The sequence below is a fragment of the Heterocephalus glaber genome, unplaced genomic scaffold (assembly GCF_053883595.1).
Source record: "Heterocephalus glaber isolate CG9 unplaced genomic scaffold, H.glaber_assembly_v1.0 deba00000768, whole genome shotgun sequence".
In the NCBI taxonomy this organism is placed as follows: Eukaryota; Metazoa; Chordata; class Mammalia; order Rodentia; family Bathyergidae; genus Heterocephalus; species Heterocephalus glaber.
This window is the reverse complement of record NW_028258162.1, coordinates 12,265,309-12,292,738: the sequence shown is the minus strand read 5'-3', so window position 1 is coordinate 12,292,738 and position 27,430 is coordinate 12,265,309. Positions and strand designations below refer to the sequence as shown.

Here is a 27,430-nt window from a genome sequence, read left to right as displayed (position 1 = left end):
CGATTCCCAGTACCAAATATACAGATGCAAAACAAAACATTTGACTAAATCCAATACCATTTTATGACAACACAACAAACTAGGAATAGAAGGAACTTCCTAAGCTGATATACAGCATCTATGAAGAACCCACGGCTAACATTTTATGCAAAGCTGAAAGCCTGAGTGCTTTCCTCTAAATGAGAAACCTGAGAATGCTATCTGCTCCCACTATTTCTATCAGTGTTGTAAGAGTTATTCTGTCCATCTGAGTTGGGCAGGGAAAAGAAACAGAGGCATCCGAATTTAAAAGAAAGAAGTAAAACTATATCTATCTCCACATGACGTGGTCTGGTGTATGTAAAATTCCAAGATGTTTACAAGATAATATTAGAGCAGATAGATGAGTTTAGCTAGGTTGGGGAGTACAAGATCAATATCAAAGAATCAGTAGTGTTTCTACATACTACTACTAAAACAATCTGAAAATGAGAAAAGAATTACATTTATAAGTGCATCAAAATAGTAAGGGTAAATTTGACAAAAGAAGTTTAAGTCTTGTACACTGAAAGTGACAAAACGTTGCTGAATGAAATAAAAGATGTAAATAAATGGAAAGACATCTCATGTTTGCAGATCATAAGAATATTTTTAAGGTGAAAATATTCCCCAAGTTGATCTACAGATCAATACAATTGTTACAGCCAAGTGTTACAGCTCAGTGTTGTAGCCCAGTGTACAGCTCTCTGAAGGTCTCTGTCAGTGAAGTTGAGGGGCACTAGGAGAGATGGAAGGATTCTTTATTATGCCAGCGGGCTTAGAGGAGTTCATACTCCAAAGTCTAAGCCCTGAACGACAACAAGGCAAGCAGCCTTACACAGAGATCTTGGGGGTAGAGGGTGGGCCCACCTACCGGGTAAGCATGCTCATTGAGGTGGATGGGCGGAGTTAACAGAATATTCTTGAAACCTTAGGCAGAAACATAATGGAGCACAAACAGTTACACTGCTTGAACAAGAACGTCCTATGGCAGAAGCATGGGGGGGCGGTGGCTTGGCAACAGACAAAGGTCTGATCTGTTGGGTATTATTTCTTTATCATAATCACAGGGGTTTTTAAAGTCATTAATACTATGTATGTTTATTTTTTCTGGGTCTTGATAAATGCCTTAGACTTTATTTATTCATTTATTTTTTTTCTCTCTCAAATTCTTTCATTGGTACATTTTAGGTATACAATACATTTACATTCATCATTGGGAACTTGTACCTTTACATGATGTATCTTGGTTCTTTTTTCCCCATTCCCCTGGCCTCCCTTCAACCCCTCCACCCCTATTTCCAAAGCTTTTGTTTCCATTTATTTCTTATCTCATAATTTTTCCTTTACAAGGGATCTTGAAAAAAATTATATTTTTTTCCAGAAATTGACAAGCCAATCCTCAAGTTCGTATGGAAATATATGGGCCCCAGAATAAACAAAACAATCTTAAAATACAGGAAACAAATAAGATGATTTACACTCAATGACTTAAAAACTTACTGCAAAGCTACTGTAATCAAGACAGTGTGGTTCTGGCAAGAGGCTATACCTATGGATCTACGAAATGGAACTGAGAGTCCAGACATAAAACCCTTCACTGCTGGTACAGCCTATTCCACAAGTGGTGCTGGGACCACAAGTGGACAGCAGCAGGCAAAAGAATGAAGTTGGGCCCCTAACTCACATCATATGCAAAAATTAAAACGCATGACAGATGCACATGTGAGAACCAAATGCAGAAGAAAGCATAAGTGTGAGCTATTGTGCTCAGATTATGCAATGCTTTTCTTAGATATGAAACCAAATGCATAAATGACAAAAGAAAAAACATGATTTGGACTTCATCAAAATTAAAACTTTTATGCTTCAAATGACATCACTAACAAAATGTGAAAAGAACATCGCCAGAATGGGAGAAAATATTTCCAATATATATCCCAATATCCAAAATAAATATCTAAAATATGTAAGAACTTGATGTGGAGAGCGGTGTGTGGAGAGTGGTGTTAGCCAAAGAGGCTCCATGTTGAATCTTAACCTCCATTGTATAGAGCAAGGAGACGATGTTATGAGGAGCCGCGTCCTTGCCGAATTAGATTGCCCTGGAACGTGATGAACGTTCTGTAACCCCGAGAAACAAGGAAGCCCATGAGGGTGGGGAATGCCCAAAGAACTAGAAAACAAGGAAGCAGGTGTCTCTGGATGAGGGTCATGATTAACAACCAAACTCACCTGCTGTATAAAAGAGAGGAGAAAAATAAACTTGGGTGCTCGGTCTCTGGGAGTCCTCCCCGACTCTATCTCTGTGTCTTTCTTTTTCTTCATCCTCACTCCCCCATTCAGGTACTGTTCGACAAGTGACGGCGGGCTCCGTCAACTTTACAACTAACTAATGAAAAAGACAAGCCAATAGAAAATGTCCAAAGGCTATTGGTAAGGTAGGTGACCTATAGTTAGTTCTCTTTTCTTATACTGTCTTTGGTTTTTGGATCAGGTTTATACTAACTTCACAAAATGAGTTGGAGGATATTATCCCTATTTTGTGCTCTGGAAGCACGTGTGTAAGACTGAAAATATTTCTTCCCTGTAGTAGCCTTTCCCTGCTCAAGGTTTTATCAGTTTTTTTGTTTTTGTTTTTGCATTTTAAATTACCCAAGGCTGGTCATGCTCCAAACATTAAATGGCAAATTCTGGACATAAATTTTAAACTGTGCACCGTTTTGAATTCCGTGATGAAATCTCATTATCCTGCTCTATCCTGCCCAGAATATAAATCATCTCTTTGTCCAGTGGAGCCTTGAAGTATACGCTTTTAGGCACCATGTTGGCACTGCCTGCTAATTTCTATGATTCCTATTCCTGCCTTAGCCTCTGATTGTAGTGTCTCTGTAACATACAGCTTTTATATTCTGACCCAAGGTCTTCGATTCTCAGCATTTTCACATGCCTCACTGAGGCCTGCATGAATTTGGGGTAGCAGGGTGGGGTCTGCAGGGGATCTGCAATTATTAGAGAATTCGGGTATATCTCAGGCCCACTGTCCCAGAAACCTCAAAAATTTCTAAATAAGCACTTGGTCCCAGGAGGAAGAGCACATAGCTGTAATCCTCTGGGAGGCTGAGACAGGAGGATTGCAAGTTCCAGCCCAGCCTGGGCAATTTAGCAACATAGGGAGACCCTGTCTCAAAATAAAAAGTCTAGGCATGTAGCTCAGCGTGAAGGCCCTGGATTCATTTCCCAGTAACACAAAACAAAACAAAAAAGTAAAACTAGCACTTGGGCGCAGTTACGTTGTTCTAGCCTTTGCTGAGTAGATAGCAGCTGTAGGAACCAGCCTATGAGCTGAGCTCAAACCTGACCAAGGGATGACGAGGATGAAAAATAGACACAGAAACAGGTTAAAATCGGGGTGGGGAGGGCAGGGGGCTCGTGTCTCCCTTCGACACAGAGCCGCAAGCTACTGGCGCACCTCGGCGTTGTTCCCTCAGACCCGGGCACGCACAATTGGCGTTCGCAGGACTCACCTGCGCCCCGCCCTCCGCGTGCTTCTCCGGGTAAACAACCTAACCTCGGGTGTTTCTACTTCTCCCTGCAGCGTGTCAGCTCGCTTGCACGCCCTCTCTCCCCAGTGCTCTCCGAGGCGGCCAGTTAGGCCTCAGTCTTCCCGTCTGCTGTCCCGTAGATAGTGTTTTCTAAAGAGCTTTAACTTTCCTGTTTATGCACCGAGAAGTCCAAAGCACCCTCTAGACTAGGAAGCCACAAACCATTTGGATGTGTCTTCCCTGAACCCTCACGCCTGCCCCTGCCCCTGCCCCTTTCCTGCTTTCTCTCTTTCCCTGGGTTTTGGAATTGTCTTCTCTTTCCCCTTTGTGACTGGGATCTGCCCCACACACTGGCTTATAACAAGATTTAATCTCCAAGCATCTAAACTGCACTTTTGATATATGAAAAGCTGGTTTTAAAACTTTGAAATCCTTTTCTCACAATGAAGTCCATCTTTTGAGACTATTTTGTCAGTGGACACTTCAAAGTTGTATTTTACTATGTAAAATCTGAAAATTTCTCTCCTGTATTGCCATAGAAATCTTCGTTCTCACCAGAGAAAATTCACACCTTGGAGAAAAAAAAGAGAAAGATTGAATCATACCCAGATGCAGTAGGAAAAAAGAAAACACATTCCTGTATTATAAGGAGGATTACAAGAGCTGTTTCCTAAATGCACATATGACACTTTTGTGTTAATTACTTAACTAACCACTCAGACTGCGTCCTCTCTCTTACACTCCCAAAGAGAAGAGAACAATGTCAATGGCAGGTGGCAGCATGGGAAAGGAACATGTAGATCTGATTCCCACACAGGATGGAACAGGGCCAGACGCTCTGCATTCAGAGAAACTTCTCTAGTGATGAACAACACCCATGATCTCTGAAAATACAGTTCTTGTGCACCTGACATGGTTTTCTGGTTTTTATGTACTCTTCCAGAAACCTCCCCCTCCATGCGGAGGGTGGTTCCACTGGCTCTGTGCCAATGCTTTTTGACCAAGGACTCTACTGCCAGAGGCAGTGAGGGGAAAGGAAATGAAACTCAAGTTGGATGAATCAGATCTTGTTTTTGAGGAGTATGGGTTTGGAACTGAGAAATTTCAACCTCAAATTGGGTTTCTTGAATGGAGCCAATGAAAGTCTCTGGAACCAAGCTTGCCATGCCCGGTATATTTAGAATGGCTAGTGAAGAAAATCTTTTGGCAAGGAAACAAGACATTAAGTGACAATCCTGCCTGAGTTTCCACTGGCCTTCCCTAGTGATTTGTTCTAGTACTTTCATCTTTCGTAGGACTGACTGCATTTCTATCTTTGGGTTCTGTGACAAAGCTGAATACTGGCTTGAGTTTTTTGTGGGTTTTTTTGATTTGTTTTCTATTACTTCCAACTAAAGAGATACTGATTTTGTGTGGATTACCATTTGTCCTTATAACTTTCTTTTTTTGTACTAGAGATTGAGCTCAGTCTCACCCATGCTAAGCATATACTCTTACCACAGAGCTATAGCCTTAGTCCCCGTTTAGACTTTTAAGGGTTTTTTTATTCAACTATATTGGTCAGAGTTCAATCCGGATAAGCCAAGTTACTGTGGATAGCGCAAAGGGCAAAGGATTTAGAAATCCATTGATTGACTTGAAAGGACAGAGTTCAGAAAAGGTTATCACTCTTGGCTCAGCTCTAGGTCCAGGGAATGAGGTACCTGCTGCTTCCAGGCCTACTGTTCCAGAAAGTGCTTTGATTGTTCCCAATGAGTGACTGAGCTGTCTCATGGAAGCTGAGAAAGAGGTGCAGGACAGTACCTATGTTGATTCATCATCTTCCAAAATCAACAAGAGATTAATTCTGAAGCATATTGCAGCTTCTAGAAAAGAAGTTTAAAAACAGTAGGAAATTTCACTTAAAGACTGTATTTTTTTCTGCTAGGACGCTAGGAAGCTTGTTTTTTTTAGCCCATTGCTAATTTTTGATTATTCCTTGACAGCAGCTTGCTTTACACTAAAGCGACAAGGGCATTTTGCAGTGGTTTGCTTAAGGTATTTGGGGATGATCTTTCCTGTGTTAATAATGAGATCTGCCTGAGAATTAGCCTGTGGCTCTTTTCTGATCCAATATCATAACTGCATAAAAGGATTTCTGGCATCAGTCATAATAAAAATTGAAGGAAGGCATCCAATTCATTCTGTCTGCTGAAATCCTCGTCTTGTGTGGGTGTTGCTAAACTGCACAGAGAGCTCCTTTATTCTTTCTTGGATTTCTGGGAGTTCCTGTAGGATAACATTATCTTATTTTTACTTTGTATTTCTTTTTTTTTGGTACCAGGGATTGAACCCAGGTCCTTGTGCTTGCAAGGCAGGCAGCCGAACCACTGAGCTAAATCCCCAGCCCTACTTTGTATTTCTTGTGGTACTGGTACTGGGGATCCAACCTAGGGCTTCAGGCACATGAGGTGAGTGCTCCACCACTGAGCTATATCCCCAGTCTGATAAAGTCCCGAAGAAGCTAGGACAGGAAATAATGAAGGACTGCAGAAGCCTAGAACATCAGTTAACTGAATTATGTCTCCTTCCAAATTCTTACGCTGAAGTCCTCGGCCCCTGTCTCTTGGATGTGACCGTATTTAGAGATAGGTCTTCAAAGAGGTAATTAGGTTCAAAGGAGATCTGTGGGCTGGGGCCCTGATCCAATATAACCAGTGTCTGGAGTCCTAATAAGAGGGGATACCAGGGATGCAGAGAAGAAAGGCCAAAGAGGACGCAGGAAGACAGCAATCTGCAAACCAAGGAGAGGGGCCCCAGGACAGCAATCCACATCTTGGTCTTGGTCTTCCAGCTTCTAGATCTATAGGAATGTCTGCCATTTAACCCATCCTGTCAGAAACCTTTTGCATGTCGGCCCTAGTGAACAAATGCAGATTTTGGTACTGTGAAGTGGGGCAGTGCTCGAACAAATAACTACAAATGTGAAAGTGGTTAGGGACTGGGGAACAGGTCGAGGCTGGAAGAATGTGAAGGCATATACTAGAAAAAGCCTAGATTGTTTTGAAGAGAACCTTTATAGGAATATGGGCTTTCAACCTCCAGAATTGTGAAAACTAAACTTCTGCTCTTCCAACTACTCAGACAGTAGGATTTTTTATAGCAGGCCTAGTGGACTAGTATGCCAGCCCTTTCGGGTCTCTTACCACAGAGGAGAAGGTGACCATGTCACCCGTGGTGGGGTGGTGGTGGAGGAGAGTGACCATCTGGGAAGGCCAGGCAGGGAAGCAGCCCTCGTTGCCGGGCCCCTGCTTTCTTTCCCTTGTACCCCACTGCTACTCTATTCTGGTTTGTTTAGCATCTGCTTCCAGTTTACGGTCCTGGATGCAGTACTGTGAATTCACTATGCAGAAGCACAGAGCTCTGGAAGGATGCAGTCTCATCCCTTGCAGTGATGTACCAGCTCAACCTAGTTTTGATTTTGCTGGGCACTTCTCTTAATCTTCCCAGAGACTTCTATGATTGTCAGTGATCTGATAATTTAGAGTAGAATACATACAATTTCACTCTCTCCCCGTGCATATGTGCAGAATGGTTATAAATTATTTTTTATGACCCATTGATTAGCCTAACTAGAGGTTCACAAAATGAAATGTACAAGGTCTGATTTACAGTTTGAACCCTAGGATTAGACCATTAAGCTTAATATGAACACCATCACTCCTTGTTCTGTAAGAAATTTGGGAGGGAACACTGGGAACTGAACCTGGGGCCTTCCTAGTGAGCTACAGCCACAGTCTAATTTTTTTGTTGTTTAATTTTGAGGCAGGGTCTTGCTAAATCACTAAACTGTCCATGTTGGGATTGACCTGTGATCCTGCTTCAGACGCCCAGAGTGCTGGGATTACAGGGATGTGCCACCACGCCAGGCTCCTGTTGGAATTTCTCTCCAAAAAAGTTTGTTATAATTTATTTGCATAAAATCCACAGAGGAGGGGCCGGGGATTTAGCTCAGTGGTTTCGCTGCCTGCTGCGCAAGTGCAAGGACCCGAGTTTGATCCCTGGTACCAAAAAAAAAAAAAAAAAAAAAAAAAAATCACACAAAAAAAGTCCACAGAGGAGCCCAGCAAGGTGGAACATCCCTGCCGTCCCAGCTACTTGGGAGGCTGAGGGAAGAGAATCACAAGTTTGAGACCAGCCTGGGCAACTTAGACCCTGCCTCAAAACAATGAAGAGGTCCTGAGACGCAGCTCGGTGATAAGATGCCCGTGGGCTTGATCTCCAGCACTACAAAGAAATCTTAAGTTAACAAAGAGTATAAAAGTCTACATAACAGGAGATGCTGGAAGAAAAACTACACATATGTGGTAGAAGTTGGACTTTAAGTTAATACGGTGCTCTTAGTTTACTGTCGCAATGTTTATCTGCTGCTTTTCCCTGGTGTGCTGCTGGGGATCAAACCCAAGCCCTCGTGGATGCTGGTTTTGTGCTGTGCCACTGAGCTACCCCAGCCCCTTGCAATTTCAACGTTAGCTCTGGACTATTTAAGCACCTGTATTACTTGGCATTAAAGATACGTAATTTTTTTGTTTTTAATATTTGAAGTAAGGATTTTTCTTTTCCTCACAGTTTACTTGATTAGCTGCATTGAAGTATAATTTACTTACAATAAAATAAGGATTTTTTGAGACAGCAGTTCAGGCAGGCCTTGAGCTCACAGTGATCGTCCTGCCTCAGCCTACCCAGTGCTGAGATTTTTAGGTACGCACCATGCCCACCCAATGTGCACATTTTCATCGCGCACTTCAGTGTAACCTGGAAAAGGTCTTTAGTTGTGTAATAGCCACTGCATGCCTGATCTGGAACATTTCCATCACCTCTAAAAAGTTCACTTTTGTATAGCTTTTTCTTTCTTTTTTTTTTTTTTGATACTGGGGATCGAACTCAGGTCCTTGTGCTTTCGAGGCAGGCGCGGTGGCACTGAGCTACATCCCTGGCCCTAAAAGTTCACTTTTGTGCCTTTGGAGTAACTTTCCATCATCTCTCCAATCTTTGGCAAAGTCTGATCTGATTTCTGTCACAGCATCTTTGCCTTTTCTAAAACTGCATATAAATGGACTCCTAGTTTATGTAGTCTTTTGTGCACCTGACTTCTTTCACTTGCCATGATACTTTTGAAATTTGTCCCTACTGTTGCATGGATCAGTTTGTTCCCCTTTTAGTACTCAGAAATAGTCCACTCTATGGGTATGCATCCTATACATTGTTTAACCAAATAGGCACATGGTTCTTTTCAGGTTCCCCTACTTTGAATCATACAGCTATGAATTTTTGCTTATAAGGCTTCATGCAGACATAATTTTTCAGCTTTTGTGGATAGATACGTAGACATGGAATTGCCAGGATCACAAGATAAGTATGCATTTTCCTTTCTGAGAAAGTCCATAACCACTTTTCCAGGGTGGGCTGGAGTTCCCAGCAATGTGTGAGAGTTGCAGGCGCTCCACACACTGTTCTTTAACACTGCTGTCATCGATCTTGTTAGTTTTGTCCTCACAACTCTGTGTGTAATATCTTGTGGTTTTAGTTTGTATGTAATTAATGATTAATTATTAGCATTGAGTATACCACCGTGCCTGACTTTTGGCTTTTTAAATAAACTGGTTTGTTGTATTATTGAGTTGTAAGAGTTTGTTACGTAGTATGGATACACTTCTCTCAAGATAATCTCCCAGTCTAGGCATTTTGTCTTCCTCCTCCTCCTTCTCTCCCTCTTGTGACGTCCTTAGAATTTATTAGGATGTGCTTCTGTGCAGGTGTTGTGCTCTTGATTTACAAAGCTCGGATGTACTGCCAGTTCTTGAGCAATGCTACCAGGAAGCTGATAGCCAGGTAGTATTGGCATGAGCTCACTGCCATCTCCAAATGGGCGGTGGTCACTGACGAAAATATGAAGACGCGTGAACATGAGTGTGAGGCTGCTCGACTGATTGTAGTGGGGAATGAACCCAGGGCCTCACACTGAGCTACATCCATGGCCCTTTTTTTGTTTTGTTTTGTTGTTGTTTTGAGACAGAATCTTACTAAGTCACTAACTTGCCCAAGATGGACTCAAACTTGGAATCCTCCTACTTTAGCCTTCCAGGATGCTGGGATTTCTCGCATGTAACACGTTTATGGGCTTTTTTTTTTTTTTTTGAGACACAGCCTCGATTCATAGTCCAGGCTGGCTTTGAATGCATGGCAGTCCCCCTGCCCCAGCCTCCCAAGTGCCGGGATTGTAGGTGCGTGTCATCACACCTGGCTGGTCTTTACTTTATTCACTTTGGTCACCGTGTTCTCGGGGTGGGTCAGAAGGGAAGGAAACTCACTAGCCTTATTCAAGCCTGGCCCAGGATCTAGGAAATTTGCTTGATTTGAGTTTTTTTTTTTTGGTACCGGAGATCAAACTCAGGACCTTGCACTTGCGAGGCAGGTGATGGAACCACTGAGCTAAATCCCCGGCCCTGCTTGATTAGACTTTGAGGGGTCATACTTCTGGGCCAGTTTCTCAACCAACTTCTCATTCTCGAGTTTCTTTCTCTGGATATCTACGCAGGGTCATGCCCGGCCTGGGCTGTGTGGCAGTGCTGTCATTCCCCCAGGTCACACACAGAGAATCGGGGCAGAGTGGACTTACATCTCAAGACGCCCAGGAGTGTCATAATTCTTCAGGGAGATCTGCAGCTGACTATTTGCAAACAGGGCTGGTGCCTGTGCTGGACTTCCTGCAACAGCTCGGAGCTCGCAGGAAGCCTTGTAGAGGCGTCACTGCTCGGGCCGCCCAGCCCGGTGACTGGGAAGGAGAGCTGCCATCTCACCCCTCTCCTCCTCCTTCCCTCTTCTTCCTCCTCCTCCTGTGGTTTGGGGGACCAAAGCCAGGGCCCTGCTCGTGCTAGGCAAGTGGGCTACACTGAGCTACATCCCCAGCTCCCACTATATTTCCTTACCGGAGCCTTTTGAAGAAGAAACATTTTTGTTTTTGGTACCGGGGATCGAACTCAGGGCCTTGTGCTTGTGAGGCAGGCGCGGTGCCACTGAGTTAAATCCCTGGCCAAAAAAACATTTTAAATTTTGCTGAAATCCAATTCATGGTTTTTCCTTTCACATTTCATGTGTTTATGGCCTATTTAGTTAATCTTTGCTTAACCCAAGTGCATTCAGATTTCCTCATGTTTTATTCTAGAAATTTTATAGTTTCAGCTCTTTCGTTTGGTCTATGACCCATTTCAGTGAGGCAAGAGATTCTGAATCTCAAATGAAAATGCCTTTTAGAAGACAGCTTGAACCCCACATTGCTGCACAAATGTGTATTCAAACACAGTTTGTCTCTTCCTGCAGCCCAGTTAAGTGGAAGGAGACGCAAATAGAATTGCTATTTATTACTCTACCTACTTCTGGAAGATTGGAAATTTCTTACTTTTCATCATTGTAACATGTGTCATCTTTTTTATTTCTAATAGCATTCATATCTTTGCTAATTTTATTATTCAAGCATTTTATTTTATTTTATTTTTTGATTTTTTGAGACAGGGTCTCACTATATAGTTCAGGCTGGCCCTGAACTCTCTATGTAGCCCAAGGTGGCCTCAAACTCACTGCAATCCACCTGCCTCAGCATCCAGAGTGCTGGCATTAATGCGCCACCACACCCTGCATGGGCTTTTGACCCATTAACATTTTTGTAAATTTTTGCCTTTTATACTGACAGCCTTGATATTTACTGCTAAAAATTTATAAGAATATTTTATTGAGGAATTGTTCTATAGTTATAATTGAATGTACCTCTGTACTTCTTTACCTTTTTTTTAAACCTTGATTTTTTTTTTTTTTTTTTTTTTGGTACCAGGGATCGAACTCGAGTCCTTGCGCTTGCGCAGCATGCGTTGAAACCACTGAGCTAAATCCCCGGCCCCTAAACCTTGATTTTAAGTAGCTTGATATTATTACTGCTATCACAATTTTCTTCAGGTTATTTTATTTTTTTGAGACGGGGTCTCGCTGTGCAGTTCAGACTGGTCTTGAACTCACTGTGTAGCCCAGACTGGCCTTGAAGTCAAGGCAATCCTCCTATCTCAGCCTCCCTAGTGCTGGGATTACAGGCATGCACCACTGTGCCCAGCAGTTTTCTTTAGGTTAGTACTGGCCTGGTAAAATATTTTTCCAATATTTTATTTCAATATGGCTTTGGTTTACAGTTGTCTCTTGTAAAAATATATATAGCTAGATTTTTTTTCTTTTAAAATATCATATGGGGCCGGGGATTCAGCTCAGTGGTTTTGCCGCCTGCTGCACAAGCGCAAGGACCTGAGTTCGATCCTGGTACGCCTCCACCAAAACAAAATCATATGAAAAAAATCTCAAATAATTAATTCATTAATTAAATTTCTGTACTAGGGATTGAACTCAGGGGCTTGGGCTTGCCAGGCAGGCATGGCACTGCTGAGCTCCATTCCTGGACCAGATATTTTATTTTTTGACTTGAAAAAAGTTGTTATTTTGTTAAGCCATAGGGTAATCAACTTCACCAAGGTATTTCGTTTTCATTGTTTTTTGTATTTCACATTTTCTGCTTGTTTGAAAAACCAGTATAATAGTGGTTCAGACATCTGAACTATGATCATCCTTTGAATGACGTTTAGGTACATTTAGATTCTAGGTTGAGAGTGCTTTTCCATCAGGGCTCTGATGATACACACCTCTACCTTTTGTGCGTCATGGCATCAATTTAATGGTCATTGTTACTGTTAAGTAAAATGAAATGTAATGAAGTAGGAAATATTAGAGTGAATAATATTTAGTTCTGTGTCAATATGTATAAGTATACATGGATATATACATAGCTATTATGTATATATTCCATAGTTAAAACTGGCCCAGGTAGAGATCAAGATCGACAATATATGAAATTGTAAAAATTTGTATTAAATCATGTTTGGATTAATGATAAATATTAAGGTAAGATTCATGCCCTTTTCAGATATCATAAAAGTAATCCAGGGCCAGGGGTTTAGCTCAGTGATTTCACCGCCTGCTGCACAAGTGCAAGGACCCAAGTTTGATCCCCGGTACACCCCCAAAATAAATAAAAGTAATCCATTCATTGATTTATGGACTATAAAAGCCTTGATGGAGAATCTAGTGATGAGCAGATGCTATTTCTTTTATGTGGAAGAGGTACATTTTTTTCTTATAGTGGTTGAACATTTTCTAGCACCTAGTAAAGACAATATTCTAGAAATATCTATCCATGGTAGCCTTTAAAATTGGTTGTGTAATGTTATTAATCCTATAGCTGTGATTCTAAATGACTTCATGGTTAGAAATGAAACTGGGTTTTTGATGTTCTTGTTGTTGAAACAGGTCCTTGCTGTGTAGCCTTGAACTTTGTGTGTAGCTCTGACTGGCCTCAGACTGTCCATCCTACTGCCTACAGAGGTGTACCACTGCACCCTGCTGAAAATGTGGACTTTTTTTTTCTCCCTGGCACCAGGGATCAAACTCAGGACTTTTCTCTTGTGATGCAGGTGCAGTGCCATCGAGCTAAATCCTTGGCCCAAATGAGGACTTTTAAATGACATTTAAATTAGTTGCACAACACTTTCCAAACCCCATTATATCAAAAGAATTTAATGTCCTGTGGAAGTGACAGCTTGAAGGGCCTTTTGAGACTCTTCTAAAGCACGTGATGATATAAAACAAAAGCAACTAGGAAACAAAATATGTGCATGACTTAAAATGTATATGAAGATAGGTGTAAAGGAAAGTCTAAGATTAAATAGATAAAGACGGGAAAGTACTAAACGTTATGTGTATTTATTTGCAGTATTGGGAAATGAATACAGGGCCTTCGCACTGAGCTAACTTCATATCCCTTCTTTTTTTTATTTTTAAATTTGAGACAGGGTCTCGCTAAGAGGTTACATTGCCCAGGCTGTGTTTGAAATTGCAATCTTCCTGCTTCAGCCTCCAGGAGTGGTGGAATTAAAGGCATGGGCCACCACGTCTGGCTGTGTATTCAATTTTTTTTTGGTACCGGGCATCGAACTCAGGTCCTTGTGCTGGCAAGGCAGGGAGTGGAACCACTGAGCTAAATCCCCAGCCCTATTCATTTTTAAATTTTGTGTCTTTCAGAGTGTAGAGTATCTTCTCTCAACTTGTACCCTCAGTGTCTAACGTTGCATAGTACCCAGCTGGCAACTGATAAACGTTTCTTAAATTTTAAATGAATTGCCGAGTGTGGTGGCACAGGCTTGGAATTCTAGCACTTGGGAGGCTGAGGCAATAGGATCGCTGCAAGTTCGAAGTCAGCCTGGGCCACATAGTGAATTCAAGGCCAGCCTAAACTACATAGCAAGGCCCTGTCTCAACAACAACAACAACCCCCAAAAACAAATTTTAAATGAACTCATAGAGGTAGAAGTTTAGAAAGTAAAGCCTGAGTCACATTATCGCTCAGAAAACAGGAGAAGTGAAGATTTGGAGTTGCTATTTTTAATCCTTATCTGAATGGGTATCTCTGATTTACTTACATTTCCTAATTGACCAAGGCCAAGTTTCACAGCTTCTTCTGGGTGAGGCTATCCTTTTCTAAAATCACCTCGTGGCGCCATCTTCCGGAGCTGTAAGGAAACTCCGAATTTAAAATCTGCACAATCTTCGTCAAGGCTCGCTACGCTCCTCCCATTTAGTTTTTGGAGGCTCCCTGGGCGCATGCGCTTTGGATGACCAAAAAAACCCCAAAAACCCTAACCAACGAGACTCCAATTCCCAGAAGGCCATGCCACAGGGAAAAACGGAAATCTCGCGCGAAAATGCGGTCACGGCGGCTGGGCGGAGTGGGCGGAGAGAGTGAGGAGGAAGAGGAGGCGGTGCCGCCCCACAATACCCGGCGGGCGGGCGGTAGGCGGCGTATCCGGGCTGTGAGGCGCGGAGCCGCGGCAGAACCTGCTGCCCCTGTCTCTTGAACGCGAGAGGAAGCGATGCGGAGGGGAGGAAAATGGCAGAGCTGCAGATGTTACTAGAGGAGGAGATCCCGTCTGGCAAGAGGGCGCTTATCGAGAGTTACCAGAACCTGACCCGGGTGGCGGACTACTGCGAGAACAACTACATCCAGGTGAGCGCGGCGGGCCGCCCCAGCCTCGCTCGGCCTGGCCCCGGCCCTGGCCCCGGCGGGCGCGGGCGGGCGGCCGGACTGCGAGGCAGGAAGTGCCGCGGCGGGGCGCCGATGGGAGCGGACGAGGGAGCCGGGCCGCCGCCCGAGGCCCGGCCGCGCAGGAGCTAGCGGGGCGGGGGCGGCCCGAGGGTGTGTCGGCACGTATTCATTTATTTTCGAAGATTTGTCCTGAGTCACGTTGCCCGGGCTCCCGGAGGCGGCACGGAAGCGCGTGCGGGAGAAGTTAACCCCCGAAAGCCTTCAATGGAGCGCTGCCAGTGGGGTCCCCACCCGCGCTCGTTTGCACTTCCGCCTCCCGGTCGTCTATTCTCGTTACCGCAGAGCGCGAATTATTCCGAACTGCTCGGAAAAATGTCTTCAGTCCTCTCTCTTCCTCCCAAAGTTCTTGGACTGTTGGTTTCGTGAGTAAAAATAGAAGGGTGTCTTCGCCGGGTGCCTATTTTCCGAGGTTTCTCTTTCTAACCTAAGTAAGTGTATAGGAGTTGAATCCAAATAATTGACAAACATTTACTTAGCTTTTTAACCACAGCGTGCTACACCAATTTTTCTTAATTTATTAGAAGATTCTTGGAACTTTATAATAACTTTTTTTTTTAGTTTTGGTAGTTGGAAGTGGTAGCTTGATTTGTAGGTCTTTAGTGTGTAAGCTTAACAGTTTGTAGTAGAGACAAAGTAGTAGAGTCCTTTGTGTCAGTATAATGACATCAAAAATTCACTTGTTATTGGTAAGACAAGACCAGAATGTGCTGTGGGAAGGTTAGGGTTATTGCATTTCGGAGCTGAAGTGTTTGTGGAAGTGCTCCCATGTGATTATCATTTTTAAGAACCAACGGTTTCTGTGTTGGCAAATGCTTTTCCTCATTATTTTTAGAGGGAGATACTGTTTTCAGAATATTTCGAATATTTGTTTCCATGTTAGTAATATTGCATCTTCAGTTGCACTAGGAATTTGTAATTTTTTTTTCAAGCTTTTACTTTAGGGATTGTTGAATGCTTTCCATGTCTACTGTATTACTTGTTTTTGCAAACTTTATATTTAGCCTTTAAGAACACTTTAAAATCTTGTAGCAATGTGGACATAGTTTACAAATAGAAAAGTGATCGTGTAGGCTGTCAGTATTAAAAATATGCAACTTTTATTCAGCTTACCAGGAAAAGTATTGAAATTGAGGTGAACCTTAATTTGCTGAAAGTTTTAAAGATTTTGAAAGGAAGAACCCAGGAGGTTAAACTGACCCGGTTTTAGAAAAGTCCTGTCTTCTCTGTAGAAGTCGGCAGGAAGGGGTAGCTCCTTTTTGCTTTGCTTGTTGGGTAATCTGACAAGTATATGGTGTGGTAACTGCTATGTGTTGGCAGGTGTTGGTAACTAACCTGTTTTAACTTGTCTCTTGACTGTTTCTTCTTTAGATGGTTGTATGCGCAATACTTTTTTTCTACCTTCACCCATTTCTTTTCCTCTCCTACCACTGTTGTAACTTTAAAGCATCTTAAAACTTGATTGGTGATATCCCTAATTAAGATGTCATGTTATACCGGAGTGTCAAGGACCACTGGCCTTGGGCTCAAGTTTTTTCTGTTTCTTTTTTTCTTTTTGGTGGTCCTAAACCTGAGTCCAGGAAGGTATTCTGATCTTACTGAGAAAAATGAAATTCGTGCATAGCTATGATTGTTACAGTATTTTAGGAGTTTTTATAACTTCGGGCTGCATGATCCATGCCACCAGTTGCCTCCTGAGGGCCTTAGATCAAGTTGGGGTCAGACAAGCTCAGAAAATGTGGATGTTGGTGTGGTAGGAGGTGCTGCCAGTGTAGATGCTATGATTGAGAAGCAAGTGCTGCTAGAAATATCATTTGGGTGTCTGTTGAGAGCTTATTCTGCACCTGTCTGTATCTTGATTATAAATAATACCCTGGATAAATCCACTTCCTTTTAGGTATATAGTCACTTGTGTTTTGAGAATATTTAATATTTTTTACACCTATGTTGAGTGGTTGTTGATTAAGTTATTGCTTGGGTGATTTTTATTTTGTGAGTTCAATTTTTTCCTACCTTTTTTTTTTTTTTTTTTTTTTGGGTACTGGAGCTCGAACTCGGGTCCTTGTGCTTTTGAGGCAGGTGGCTGAACCACTGAGCTAAATCCCTGGCCCGTGAATTCAATTTTTTATTTTGCTATTTTCTTAAATTTTGAAAGTGCAAGGGTGGGGGATTTAAGCTCAGTGGTGCTGCTGCCTGCCTTGCAAGCTCAAGGTCCGGAGTTTGATCCCCGGTACCAAAACAAAAAAAATCAATTTCTTAAATTTTGAAAGTGCAGTCCTGTTCTACTGAGGAGTTCTTTTGGCCGCATGTTAGCTCCTTGAGTCCCATGGACTTTATTAAATTGTATTAGTAATGATAGAGGTTTCCAAAAGGTTTCACTGACCTACAGCCCCTCCCCCCAGTACTGAGAAATGAACCCAGGACCTCTGCACTGAACTATATTCCCAACCCTTTAAAAATTAAATTTTTTTTTTTTTTTTGCTGTACCGGCAATTGAACTCAGGACGTTGTGCTCACCTGGCAGGCACGATGCCACTGAGCTACATCCCTGGCCCCCCAAAAATGTGTTTGAGGTAGAGTTTTGCCAAGCAACTCAATTGTCCAAGCTGTGCTCAAACCTGCTGTGCTTCTGCCTCAGCCTCCAAGGTTGGAGAGTCAACAGATGTGTGCTGTTGTGCCCTACTGGACAGGGTTTTAAAAGTTACAGGGGAAATAATTCTGAAAATAGAAAGTGTTTGTTTAGGGACTATAGAAATGCCTTTGCTATTTCCATCTTTATTTGTTTTGACATGATTGAATTTTTCTGGTATCTATGGACAGGATGGTCACCCCTTAACTTGGACACACTTGGTCAGTTCTCTCTGCTGTACTTTAGGGTTCTTACTACCTTTGCTGTGGAAACTATTTTGGGGAGTAGGAAGGAAAGAAAGCTAAATGAAGAGTAGAAACTGCTTGAGAAGCTGAGTGTGGTGTCTTATGCCTGCAATTCTAGCATTCAGGAGGCTGAGGCAGAAGGATCACTTGTTTGAGAACAGTCAGGACTACACAGTGAGACTCTCTCAAAAAAAAGTGCTTAAGAAAGATTTCTCAGGATGTAGACTCCTAGGTTGGGTAAGGACAAAAAAAGTCTTGCATACAGTTTAACTTTTAATTGAGATTATTTGAGTTCCACCAACAAAAACTTTGTTTGGGTTAGGAAGTATGTTCTAGTCCAGTGGTGGTGAACCTATGGCACTTGGGCCATACTGGGCTGGTTATCATTGAAAGCTCTAAATAAGGTTTGCCATCACTTTTCTAGTTGGCAGTTGTACATTACCGTCAGCTAGGTGGTTTAGATTGCTTTACTCAGTTCCATGACCTTTGCTTAGTTTTGCACATTTTAATCTTGGAAAGCAGGTAATTTTTGAACAGGAGCGCTTGTATTAAGTGAAAACTAATCTTTCTGGTATTATACAGTTTATGCCAGTTTATAAACTATGTCATTTAATTACTATAATTCTCTGCTTCTCTTGTACCTTTTTTTCTTTCTTTTTTTTTTTTTTTTTTTTTCTGAGACATAATCTCCATGCATTGCCCAGGCTGGCCTCAGAATCCTGGGCTTATGCAAACCTCCTTCCTCACCCTCCCCAGTAGCAGCTGGGACTATAGGTGTGGGCATGTCACTGCCCATCCCTTCTCTCTCTCTGTTTTTTGGTTACTGGTTGAGTAATCTGTATTCAGAGACATTAAATTTTTTTTTTTTTTTGGTACTGGAGATCGAATTCAGGTCCTTCTGTTTGTGAGGCAGGCGGCGGAACCACTGAGGTAAATCCCCAGCCCAGAGACATTAAATATTGAGCCTGAAGTTCAGTAGCTTATATAAAATAGTGCCCAGAATCAAACCTAGATTTTCAGGTTCCAAATTTTAAATTCCTTTTAATAAATCCTGAATAGGCCACTTACTACAATATAGAGGTTAAAAAGAATTTACGAAGAGGATAACAGCCCTCAGTGACCATAGGGTATTAGTTGTGGCACCCTGAAGGATACCAGAATCCCTGAATGCTTAAGTCATTTTATATAGATATATATATATATTTTTTTCATTTGTATATATGCATTCCATGTATTTCATTATATGAAATGAAGTAGTGTTTGCATATAACTTACATACATTCTCCTTATAATGCCAAATACAATGTAAATGCCATAAAATGTTGGTACACTGTATTGTTTATGGAATAAGGACAAGGAAAAATGTCTGTATGTTCAGTACACGTACAATTTTTTTCCTCAAACGTTTGAATTACAGGTTGGTTGAATCCACAGTTGCTAAACCTGCAGATAAGGAGGGCTGTAATTGATTCTTTTTACTGAATTCCTGCTCAGTCTCCTAGATGATTTGTATAATGTTTAGTATATGTGCTGCCGAAGCGAGCACAAATTGTATATTTAATCCTTTCAAACTGTTCATGATAGGCAGTGCTTTCCTGAAGATGAAGAAACTAGGTCTTGAAAAGTTAAACATTTTGTTTGATCATACAGTTAGTAACTGGCTGACAGGCTTTCTAACTGACAGACTCTGCGCCTATGCACTTTTTGTATCACACTATTTCCACACGAATGAATTTAGAGCTCACTAGGTTGGGAATGTCATGGAGTAAATAGACTCTTGTTGAACAAATCTGGAAATCTACCAAATCTTTTAGCATTGTTTCTTTTAAAAATGTATTTTGAGTTATAAGTTGCAAATATGTGTCTGCATAGATGTGTCTGTAATTTGGAGACTTGCTTTCAGAACCTCCAAAAGATGGTAATTTTCATACTTGAGTTGACTACTGGAATTATAGGTCAGTTTTTCACTGAGATCCATGGATTCTTTTCCTTTCTATGCATCTCCTTGCCTGTTTTTCCCCCTCTTTTCCTCTGAGTGAGTGTTCCAATTGAGAAGAAAATTTGTAGAATTAATAGAGGTTAACTAAAAAAAGTCTTGAAATATTTTTGGTCTCTCCGATTTATATCCGTACAAACCAGATGGGTATAGCTAGTCAAAATGATTGAGCAATTAAGGCAGACAGGAAAGGTTAGAATTCTTAGAGTAGCACTTTGAAGTTGAGTAAAGCAGTGGCTAACAAAGTTAGAGGTGTAGATTGGACATCTAAATGAAGTAAGCAGGGCTTTAATCTTGTCTAAGATCTTCAGGTAACTGTTAAAGGACTTGGTAAAGGTGATACTGGGTTGGGCAGAGCAGGATCTGTTCTTAAATGACCGTGCCACAGGATATTATCTCAGTTCTTCTTTCTAGTAATTGTCTGAAAGAGAATACCAAATATTTTGAAAGGCTGTATATTACTTGGAAGTTTGTGTCACCTCGAAGCTAGGTCCAAAGCTAGGTGAGGAACCAACCCCTTACTTCCTTGGTCCTTGGTTCCTTTTGTGTCCTTGATGAAATAATTCAGCCAAGGAACATAGGCAGCCTTGCAAAAGTATAGGTGGAATTCATTGTAAAGTAGATAGATAGAGAGTTACGCCTTTTTTTGTTTGTTTTGGTACCGGGGATCAAACTCGGGTCCTTCCACTTTTGAGGCTGGAGGTGGAACCACTGAACTAAATCCCTGGCTGAGAGTTACAGTTTTAAGGGAGAAGGTAGGCAGTGCCACAAAGGCAAGTGTGAGTTTGGATACCTTTTTGTGCACTTGAAGATTGCTTCTGGGGTTCAGGGAACTATGGTGATTATGATGCTTCTTGACATTTTACTTAGTAGTTAACTTTGGAATTGCAGAATGTCTTCTTATCCTTTTTAATTTTTTTTTTTTTTTTTTTGGTACCAGGGATTGAACTTGAGTCCTTGCACTTGGACAGCAGGCGGCAGAACCACTGAGCTAAATCCCCAGTCCTTCTTATCCTTTTTAGATGGTCACTGTTTCCTTAGGGACTTTAATCATGTAAGAAACTTACAAAAGCTAAGTTCTTAATTTAAATCAGGTTCCAGTCCAAGGCAGGACGGTCTTTAAACATTTTCTTTTCTGGTATTGTAGGCTGTGGCAGCCAGGAATGCTGTGTGCCTTGTTCTGGAGGTGTCCAGGTTTTGTGAGGAATGCTCACAGTGTGTAATCTTAAAATGTCATTGTGCTTTGTGGGATCACTTTACATCTGAGACCTAACAAATGATTATAAATATATTATACATTGATGTCTTTGTTTCTTTACTTAACTGATAACACTTGCTATTTTGGACCCCTCTCCCACCATCCCTTAGACTTGCAAATGTCTTAACTACCTGCCCAACAGTTTCTATTAAAGCAGTGTCCTTGCTCTCTTCTTTCCCTTTTGTAACTTTAATACTAAAAAGAGTTTTATGTAGGGCATTTTGATTGCTGGATCCGTTTAGATTGCTGGAGAATACTAATACTGCTTGTAATGGAACAGACATTTGGGCAGTTCAGCATCTAGCTACTTCCAGTTGTAACCGTATTTATCTTCACTGAAATTGTGTTCCAAGAATTAGACGTGAATTGACAGATAATACATTAGGAAGGAAGAGTGCTGGTACTGGCATGAGAAGTGGAATCAATCAATAGGAGATTATGCAAATATAACTATGAAATCCATGAAAATAGTGTTGATATGAAAAGTGAGTTAAAATTACAATTTGGGGAGGCATTTAAATGGTTTTGAATGGGTTATGTTTTCTTTTTCTTTTTTTTTTTTTTTTTTGGTACTGGGGATTGAACTCAGGACCTTGTACTTCTGAGGCAGGCACGGGGCCACTGAGCTAAATCCCCGGCCCACTCTTCTACTCTTTATTTTTTATTTTTTTTGGTACCGGGGTTCGAACTCGGGTCCTTGCGCTTGCAAGGCAGGCAGCGGGACCACTGAGCTAAATACCCGGCCCAGGCCCACTCTTTCTTTTACTTTTGAGTCAGGGTTTCATTGTGTATCTCAGGCTGGTCTTGAACTTGCAGCAGTCCTGCCTCAGCACCATGTAGCCCAGGCTTAGACCTTAATACCCTCCCCCAACACCAGGAATTGAACTCAGGATCTAGTGCTTGTCCAGCAGGCACAGTACTGCTGAGTTACATCCCTGGCCCTAGACCTTAATATTTAACAAGACACCATGCTAGAAAATTAGGGATTCTTTTTAAAAAGTACATCATTGAGGGGCTAGGGACGTAGCTTAATGGTAAAGCCCTTGGCGAGCATAACCCCTGGGCCCAATCCTCAGTGCACACACACGAAAAGTAAATCATTGAGAAGATGAGATCCTAGGAAAATGGCAGTTACTGAATTTTTTCTTTTTCTGTTACTGGGAATTGAACCAGCGCAGTCTTAACTGAGCTACATTTCCAGCCCTTTTAAAATTTTTAAATTTTGAGATAGGATCTTGCCAAATCACTGACTTGACCAGCCTGGGTTTGAACTAGTGATTTTCTGCCTCAGCCTCTGGGTTACTGTGATTACAGGTGTGCACCACGATGCCTGGCTTAGATTTTGTTTTAGATGGATGAAAAGTCCAGATTGAAGAAGTAACCACTTGAGCTAAAGCTGACCTGTTAGATTTTGTTTTAAAAGGAAATACTATTTTAATGGTAAACATCTATTCCTTAGAAAGAAGACATTTTTTAGTGCTACCACTCTGTATCACTTTTCTCCATTTGTAAAATAAAACTTAGAAGTAGTTGGTGAACCCATGTTTGTGAAGAAAATCTGAAAGCAAAACAAAACATCCTAAGAGAATATGTATTTGTTATTAAACATATTCTAATATGTATCTGTACTTAGCAGATTCTTTATACATAGATGTTTAGCAGATGTTTGTGGAATTGTTCACACTTGATCTTACCCAAAAGGCCGAGAAGTGATGTGTGGAATTGTTTTATGTTGACTAAAGAGTATTGGTAGAAGTATTCATGTAAGTATAGCTTAAAATATAAGGAAACTAATTTTGTTTTATTGTACAAGTTATTAGCATAGTAATTAAAGACTCATGATGGAAAATTTCAAGCATATTCAGAAATGGAAAGAATGGTATAATGAATCCAGTATGTTCATTACCTAGCTTTAACAGTGATTGACTTATACTTAGTCTCTTTTCATGTGTATTCCTCTTATCCCTCCCTTTTAAAATTTCATGTATAATTCCTCCAATTATCAAAGAAATACTAGATAGGGCCGGGGATTTATCTCAGTGGTTCTGGCGCCTGCTGTGCAAGCACCAAGTCCCAAGTTTGATCCCTGGTACTAAAAAAAAGAACAACAAAAAAAAGTAATACTAGATATGATAATTGCACATATTTGAAACATTTTAGAAAAACAGTACAAATCGCTTGCAGTATCACTTGTGTGAATGGCCTTTAAAGAATGTGTTCACGCTATACAATTGGTTAAACTCATTGTGTATACTAAAGCAGAAAGTATTTCAACCGTGGTTTATTTTTTAAAGATCTTAATTGACATCATTTTCATTTCTAGAATCAGGTAACTCTTCATTCTATAAAACAGAATGAGTAATGAGTATTCTCATGATATATTTTAAAAATTAAAAGTTATTCTAGTAGTTTGAGATTATCTAATAAGTCAAGTGTGAATTTTATTCTTATTCAGAGTTTAAATGGAAGTATTTAAGACACATTTGGACATTCCTAGTGGTTTTTAACTGGAGCAAAGTTTTATTTATCTACTTGAAACATAAAGGGAACAAAAGTATTAGTGAAAAATGTTATTGAAAACTTTAACTTACATTTAATTTATTACTTTCTTGATACCTTTCCTATTAATAATTTTTACAAGTTGTGATACAGTTGCATTTGGTATATTGTAGTTTTTCTTTCTGTGGAAAGGCAAGTGTGGATCTTTTTCAGAACCTGTTATATTTAGGCCACTGGAAATTAATGCCTTCCTTTTGAACAAGATAAATGTATATTACTATGCATCATATAGAAAAAGATTTTTTTGTTTCAAGTATTAGCAACCTAAGACTTAAAGTAACAAATGCTTATTTTAAAGAGCAATGCAGCAGAGCATGTATGTGGGTACCATTTTAAAATCATGGTTACCACTCAGGTTCTTTTGGTTTTTTTTGGTACTGGAGATCGAACTCAGGACCTTGCACTTGAGAGGCAGGTGGTGGAACCACTGAGCTAAATCCCTGGCACTCAGGTTCTTAACATAGTCCAGAGATCTTGTTTTTGCCTTGTCAGTTTATTTTTTCTACTCATCATAATCTATTTCAAACTTTCTGGTCTCTTTTGAAATCTGATTCTTTTTTTGTTGTTTATTTTATAGAGAAATAGACTTCATTATATAAGGCCTATAATTTCTTAGCACTGCATCTCCAAACCTACTGGCATACTCTCTCTCTTCCTATGATTCTACTTTCTTGTACAATGGAGGAAAAATGGCCTGCCTTCTAGCTAGGGTCAATCCTTTTTTTTTTTCCTCTGGGTCCTGTCCACCCTTGCCTTTCTTGTATCTTTTCATTCTTCTCTCTTTACTAATGTTTTACAGTCAGAATTGAAACATTTCATGTCTCTCCCATATTAGAAAACTCTTGGTTGACTTCATATACCTATCTAGCAACTGACCAAGCATTCCTTCATGGCTTAACTAGTTACTTAAAAACTACTATTGAGCCCAGCTTAATTAAGTTGCACATTATTTTTTCTCACAGCAGACTGTTCAGTCTATAAGTGAGCTATACGTGAATGTGTACAGACAGGCAGAGGCAGAGACAGAAAGATAGGGAGAGACAGGCAGAGAGAGATGAACAGAGAATATAGAGCTAAAGGTCATGTTTCAATTAATGCCGAAGAGTTAATTCTGGCTAACGTCACATTCCCCATTTATGTTCATCTAGAGATTCCTGAACCCTCTCTCCTTGAGAAGCCCACCATTTTCCAGCATCAGGGATTTTCATGTGCTATCTCCCTAGTCAGGAAGGGTCTAGTGGTTGGGATCCAACCTTCACTTTATTTAGTTCTCTGTTCAGAAACCTCCTCTTGGCCTTATCTTCCTTCTGGTGTGTGAGATCGTGAACTCACTCTTGCAGTACTCCCAGAATCCTACTCTGCTTAATTTTTCTTCCTGGATTGTATTACCATATGGTATTACTTGATTTATGTGTGTATGTGCCTTTATTTTCTGTCTCTCCTCCCCAAGCTTATCAGATGTAGTGAATACAGATACAGGGCACTCAGTTAAATTTGAATTTCAAATAAACAATGAAAAACTTTAGTAAAAGTATGTCCTAAGACTTGCATCAGATACACACTAAAATAGTGTATTACTTGTCTTACTTGCTGTGGAAAATTATTCCTTACTGAGTTATCCAAGTGTCCAAATATTGCATGGAATATACTTATACTAAAAACTTGTCTTTGTTTATCTGGAATTCAAATTTAATGGAACAGCTTGCATTTTATTTAGCAAATTCTTCTGCCTATCTTACCACTCGCTCCAATTAGAATTTCAGCAATTTGAGGGCAAGAACTCAGAACACTGTTTATCCTTTATTTCCATTGTCTGACCAGTGCTTAGTATATAGTAGACTCAATACAGTATATCCTGGTGGGATGAATTACTTAATCATTCATTTTATGGAAATACCTATCTCATCTTTCAGTTTTCCTCCTGGTGAAATCTCTTACGGCTCTATACATATATGGAACTTACAGTAATAATAAGCTTCTTGAGGGGAAATGGGAAACATTTTATTTTTGGCGTTCTGTTTCTCCATTTAAAATGCTTACTGACCACAAAAGAAATGACTTTTTCTTTGTACTTTCTTTGTACAAATTTGTTATATTTGGACCTCCCCTAATCTATCGTAAACTATTTTTCAGAGGCAAAATACAACCCATATAATTTGCTGTTACAACTTTAGCATTAATAATAGTGTCTGACAGAAGAGGTAGTAAATAAAATTTTGTTGAATTATTAAAAAAAACCCAAACTGCTGTTGACATCTTTACTCCATTCCTCACTTTATACTCTGCCTATAATCTTTTCTACTGAGCTTGTCATCTCCACCACTCCTTAAAATTACTTTCACTCTTCCATGTTGAAAAATTCGTTGAACACTTCCATTGTCATCTTGTCCTTCTTCTTAGCATCATTTTACATGGTTATGCATTCCCTTTTTAATTTAATTTTATTTTTTTGAAGTATAGGGGCTTGAATCCAAAGGTGCTCTACCACTGAGCTACATCCTCAGCCCTCTTTAGTTTTTGAGACAGAGTCTTGCCTAGGCTGTCCTTGAACTTGTGATCCCCCTACCTCATCCTCCCAAGTAGCTGGGATTACAGGGTGTGGCACCATTTCTGGTGTCTGTTTTTATTTGTTTTTGACTTTGGGATTTGCTGTGTTGCCCAGACTGGTCTTGAATTTGCCATCTTCCTGTCTCAGCCTCCAGAACAACTCAAATTATGGGCATGTCCTGCCACAACTGGCTCTCTTTTTTTGAATTAATTCCTAGTTTTCTGTGAAACCTTTCTTTCCTGTTCTGTTACTATTCTCTGGCCTTTGATTCCCTTTTGTCTTTGATTTTAGAGTAGCATTGTACTGTAATACTTTCTAGTACACATCACCTCAAATTGTTGTATTTCTGTCTCAATTTCCAAATTAGATCTCTCATCCACTGAAGTTTAGATTGATATATTTATCTAATCACCAACTTGGGACACCTAGGTTTGAATCACAGGTACCCAAGGCTTAAGATGACAGAAACTGAACTCATCACCTTCCCCCAAGTTTTATTACTACTGTCCATTCAATTATTTTATGTATCATTCTTGACTCTTCCATACTTCATGTTCCTGCCCCCACTATTTGGGATAGTCGTGTTGCTGCCACTGTTGCCACCTTCCCCTTCTCCCTCCTTCTTCTCTTCTACATGTGGCTTGATTCTCCTTAAATGACTCATATTTATTTGCCTGTTCTGTATCTACTGTACCCAACCATTCAAAGCATTATCTGTTTTTTTTCCTTGGTATGGGGAATCGAACTCAGGACCTTCTGCTTGTGAGGCAGGCGATGGCACCACTGAGCTAAATCCCTGGCCCTATTATCTGTTGCTTAGACAGTGCTATAGCTTCCTATCTGAAAGAAATCCAGCCAAAACAGGAGCACGTGAGGCAAGGCTTTATTGGGGAAAGAGCTTCCGGGCTGTTTGGAACAATGAAGCAGGGGGAGAGGGAGGGAGGCAGGGAGGCAGGCAGGCAGGCTTAGCTGGGTGAGGTTTATAAAGGGTTTTGTGGCGGGAGAGCATCGTGGGGGTTGAGGATTGGTTGTATTTCTGGGGCAGGTGATGGGAGTGTAAACTTATTGGCGGATAAGGATGGGGTGAGTAGCAGGGCAGGGTGGTGAGTTCAGTTTTGCTTTCCCCGGAGAGCATAAGTTTTTTATTTTACTGAAATGATCTGCTAATGAGAAGCAGGCACTATTTTGAGTACCAGACCTCCCTGTGGCCATTTTGTCTAACATTCCAGACTCTTGTTATTATGGAATAGGGGCGAGGGTCTCTAGTTCTGTAGCTACTTCCTGCTGGCATAGGGGCATTGTTGGGTAGGGAGCTTTAGATGGCTGAGGTGAGATCTCAGTATGGCAAGCTTGCATCAGTGACAAGGGGCTGACTGTCTGGTTGATAAAGGCCCTTATGCGT

General features: G+C 40.9%; 1 protein-coding gene across 12 annotated transcripts in view; it reads left to right on the top strand.

Moving 5' to 3' along the window:
* Positions 1–2,291: 2,291 nt before the first annotated feature.
* The window catches only part of Abi1 (abl interactor 1), a 119,168-nt gene continuing 94,029 nt past the window's right edge, over positions 2,292–27,430 (top strand). For 6 of the 12 annotated variants that reach the window (XM_021240512.2, XM_004859900.4, XM_004859896.4 and 3 more), the window contains exon 1: positions 14,423–14,697. In XM_021240512.2, coding sequence (XP_021096171.1) covers positions 14,581–14,697 — 117 coding nt within the window. In that variant the 5' untranslated portion in view covers positions 14,423–14,580. Of the gene's footprint in view, positions 2,460–14,420; positions 14,698–14,881; positions 15,225–27,430 lie in introns of those variants that run through there. The other 6 variants (XM_021240509.2, XM_004859895.4, XM_004859897.4 and 3 more) reach the window with 6 other exon arrangements.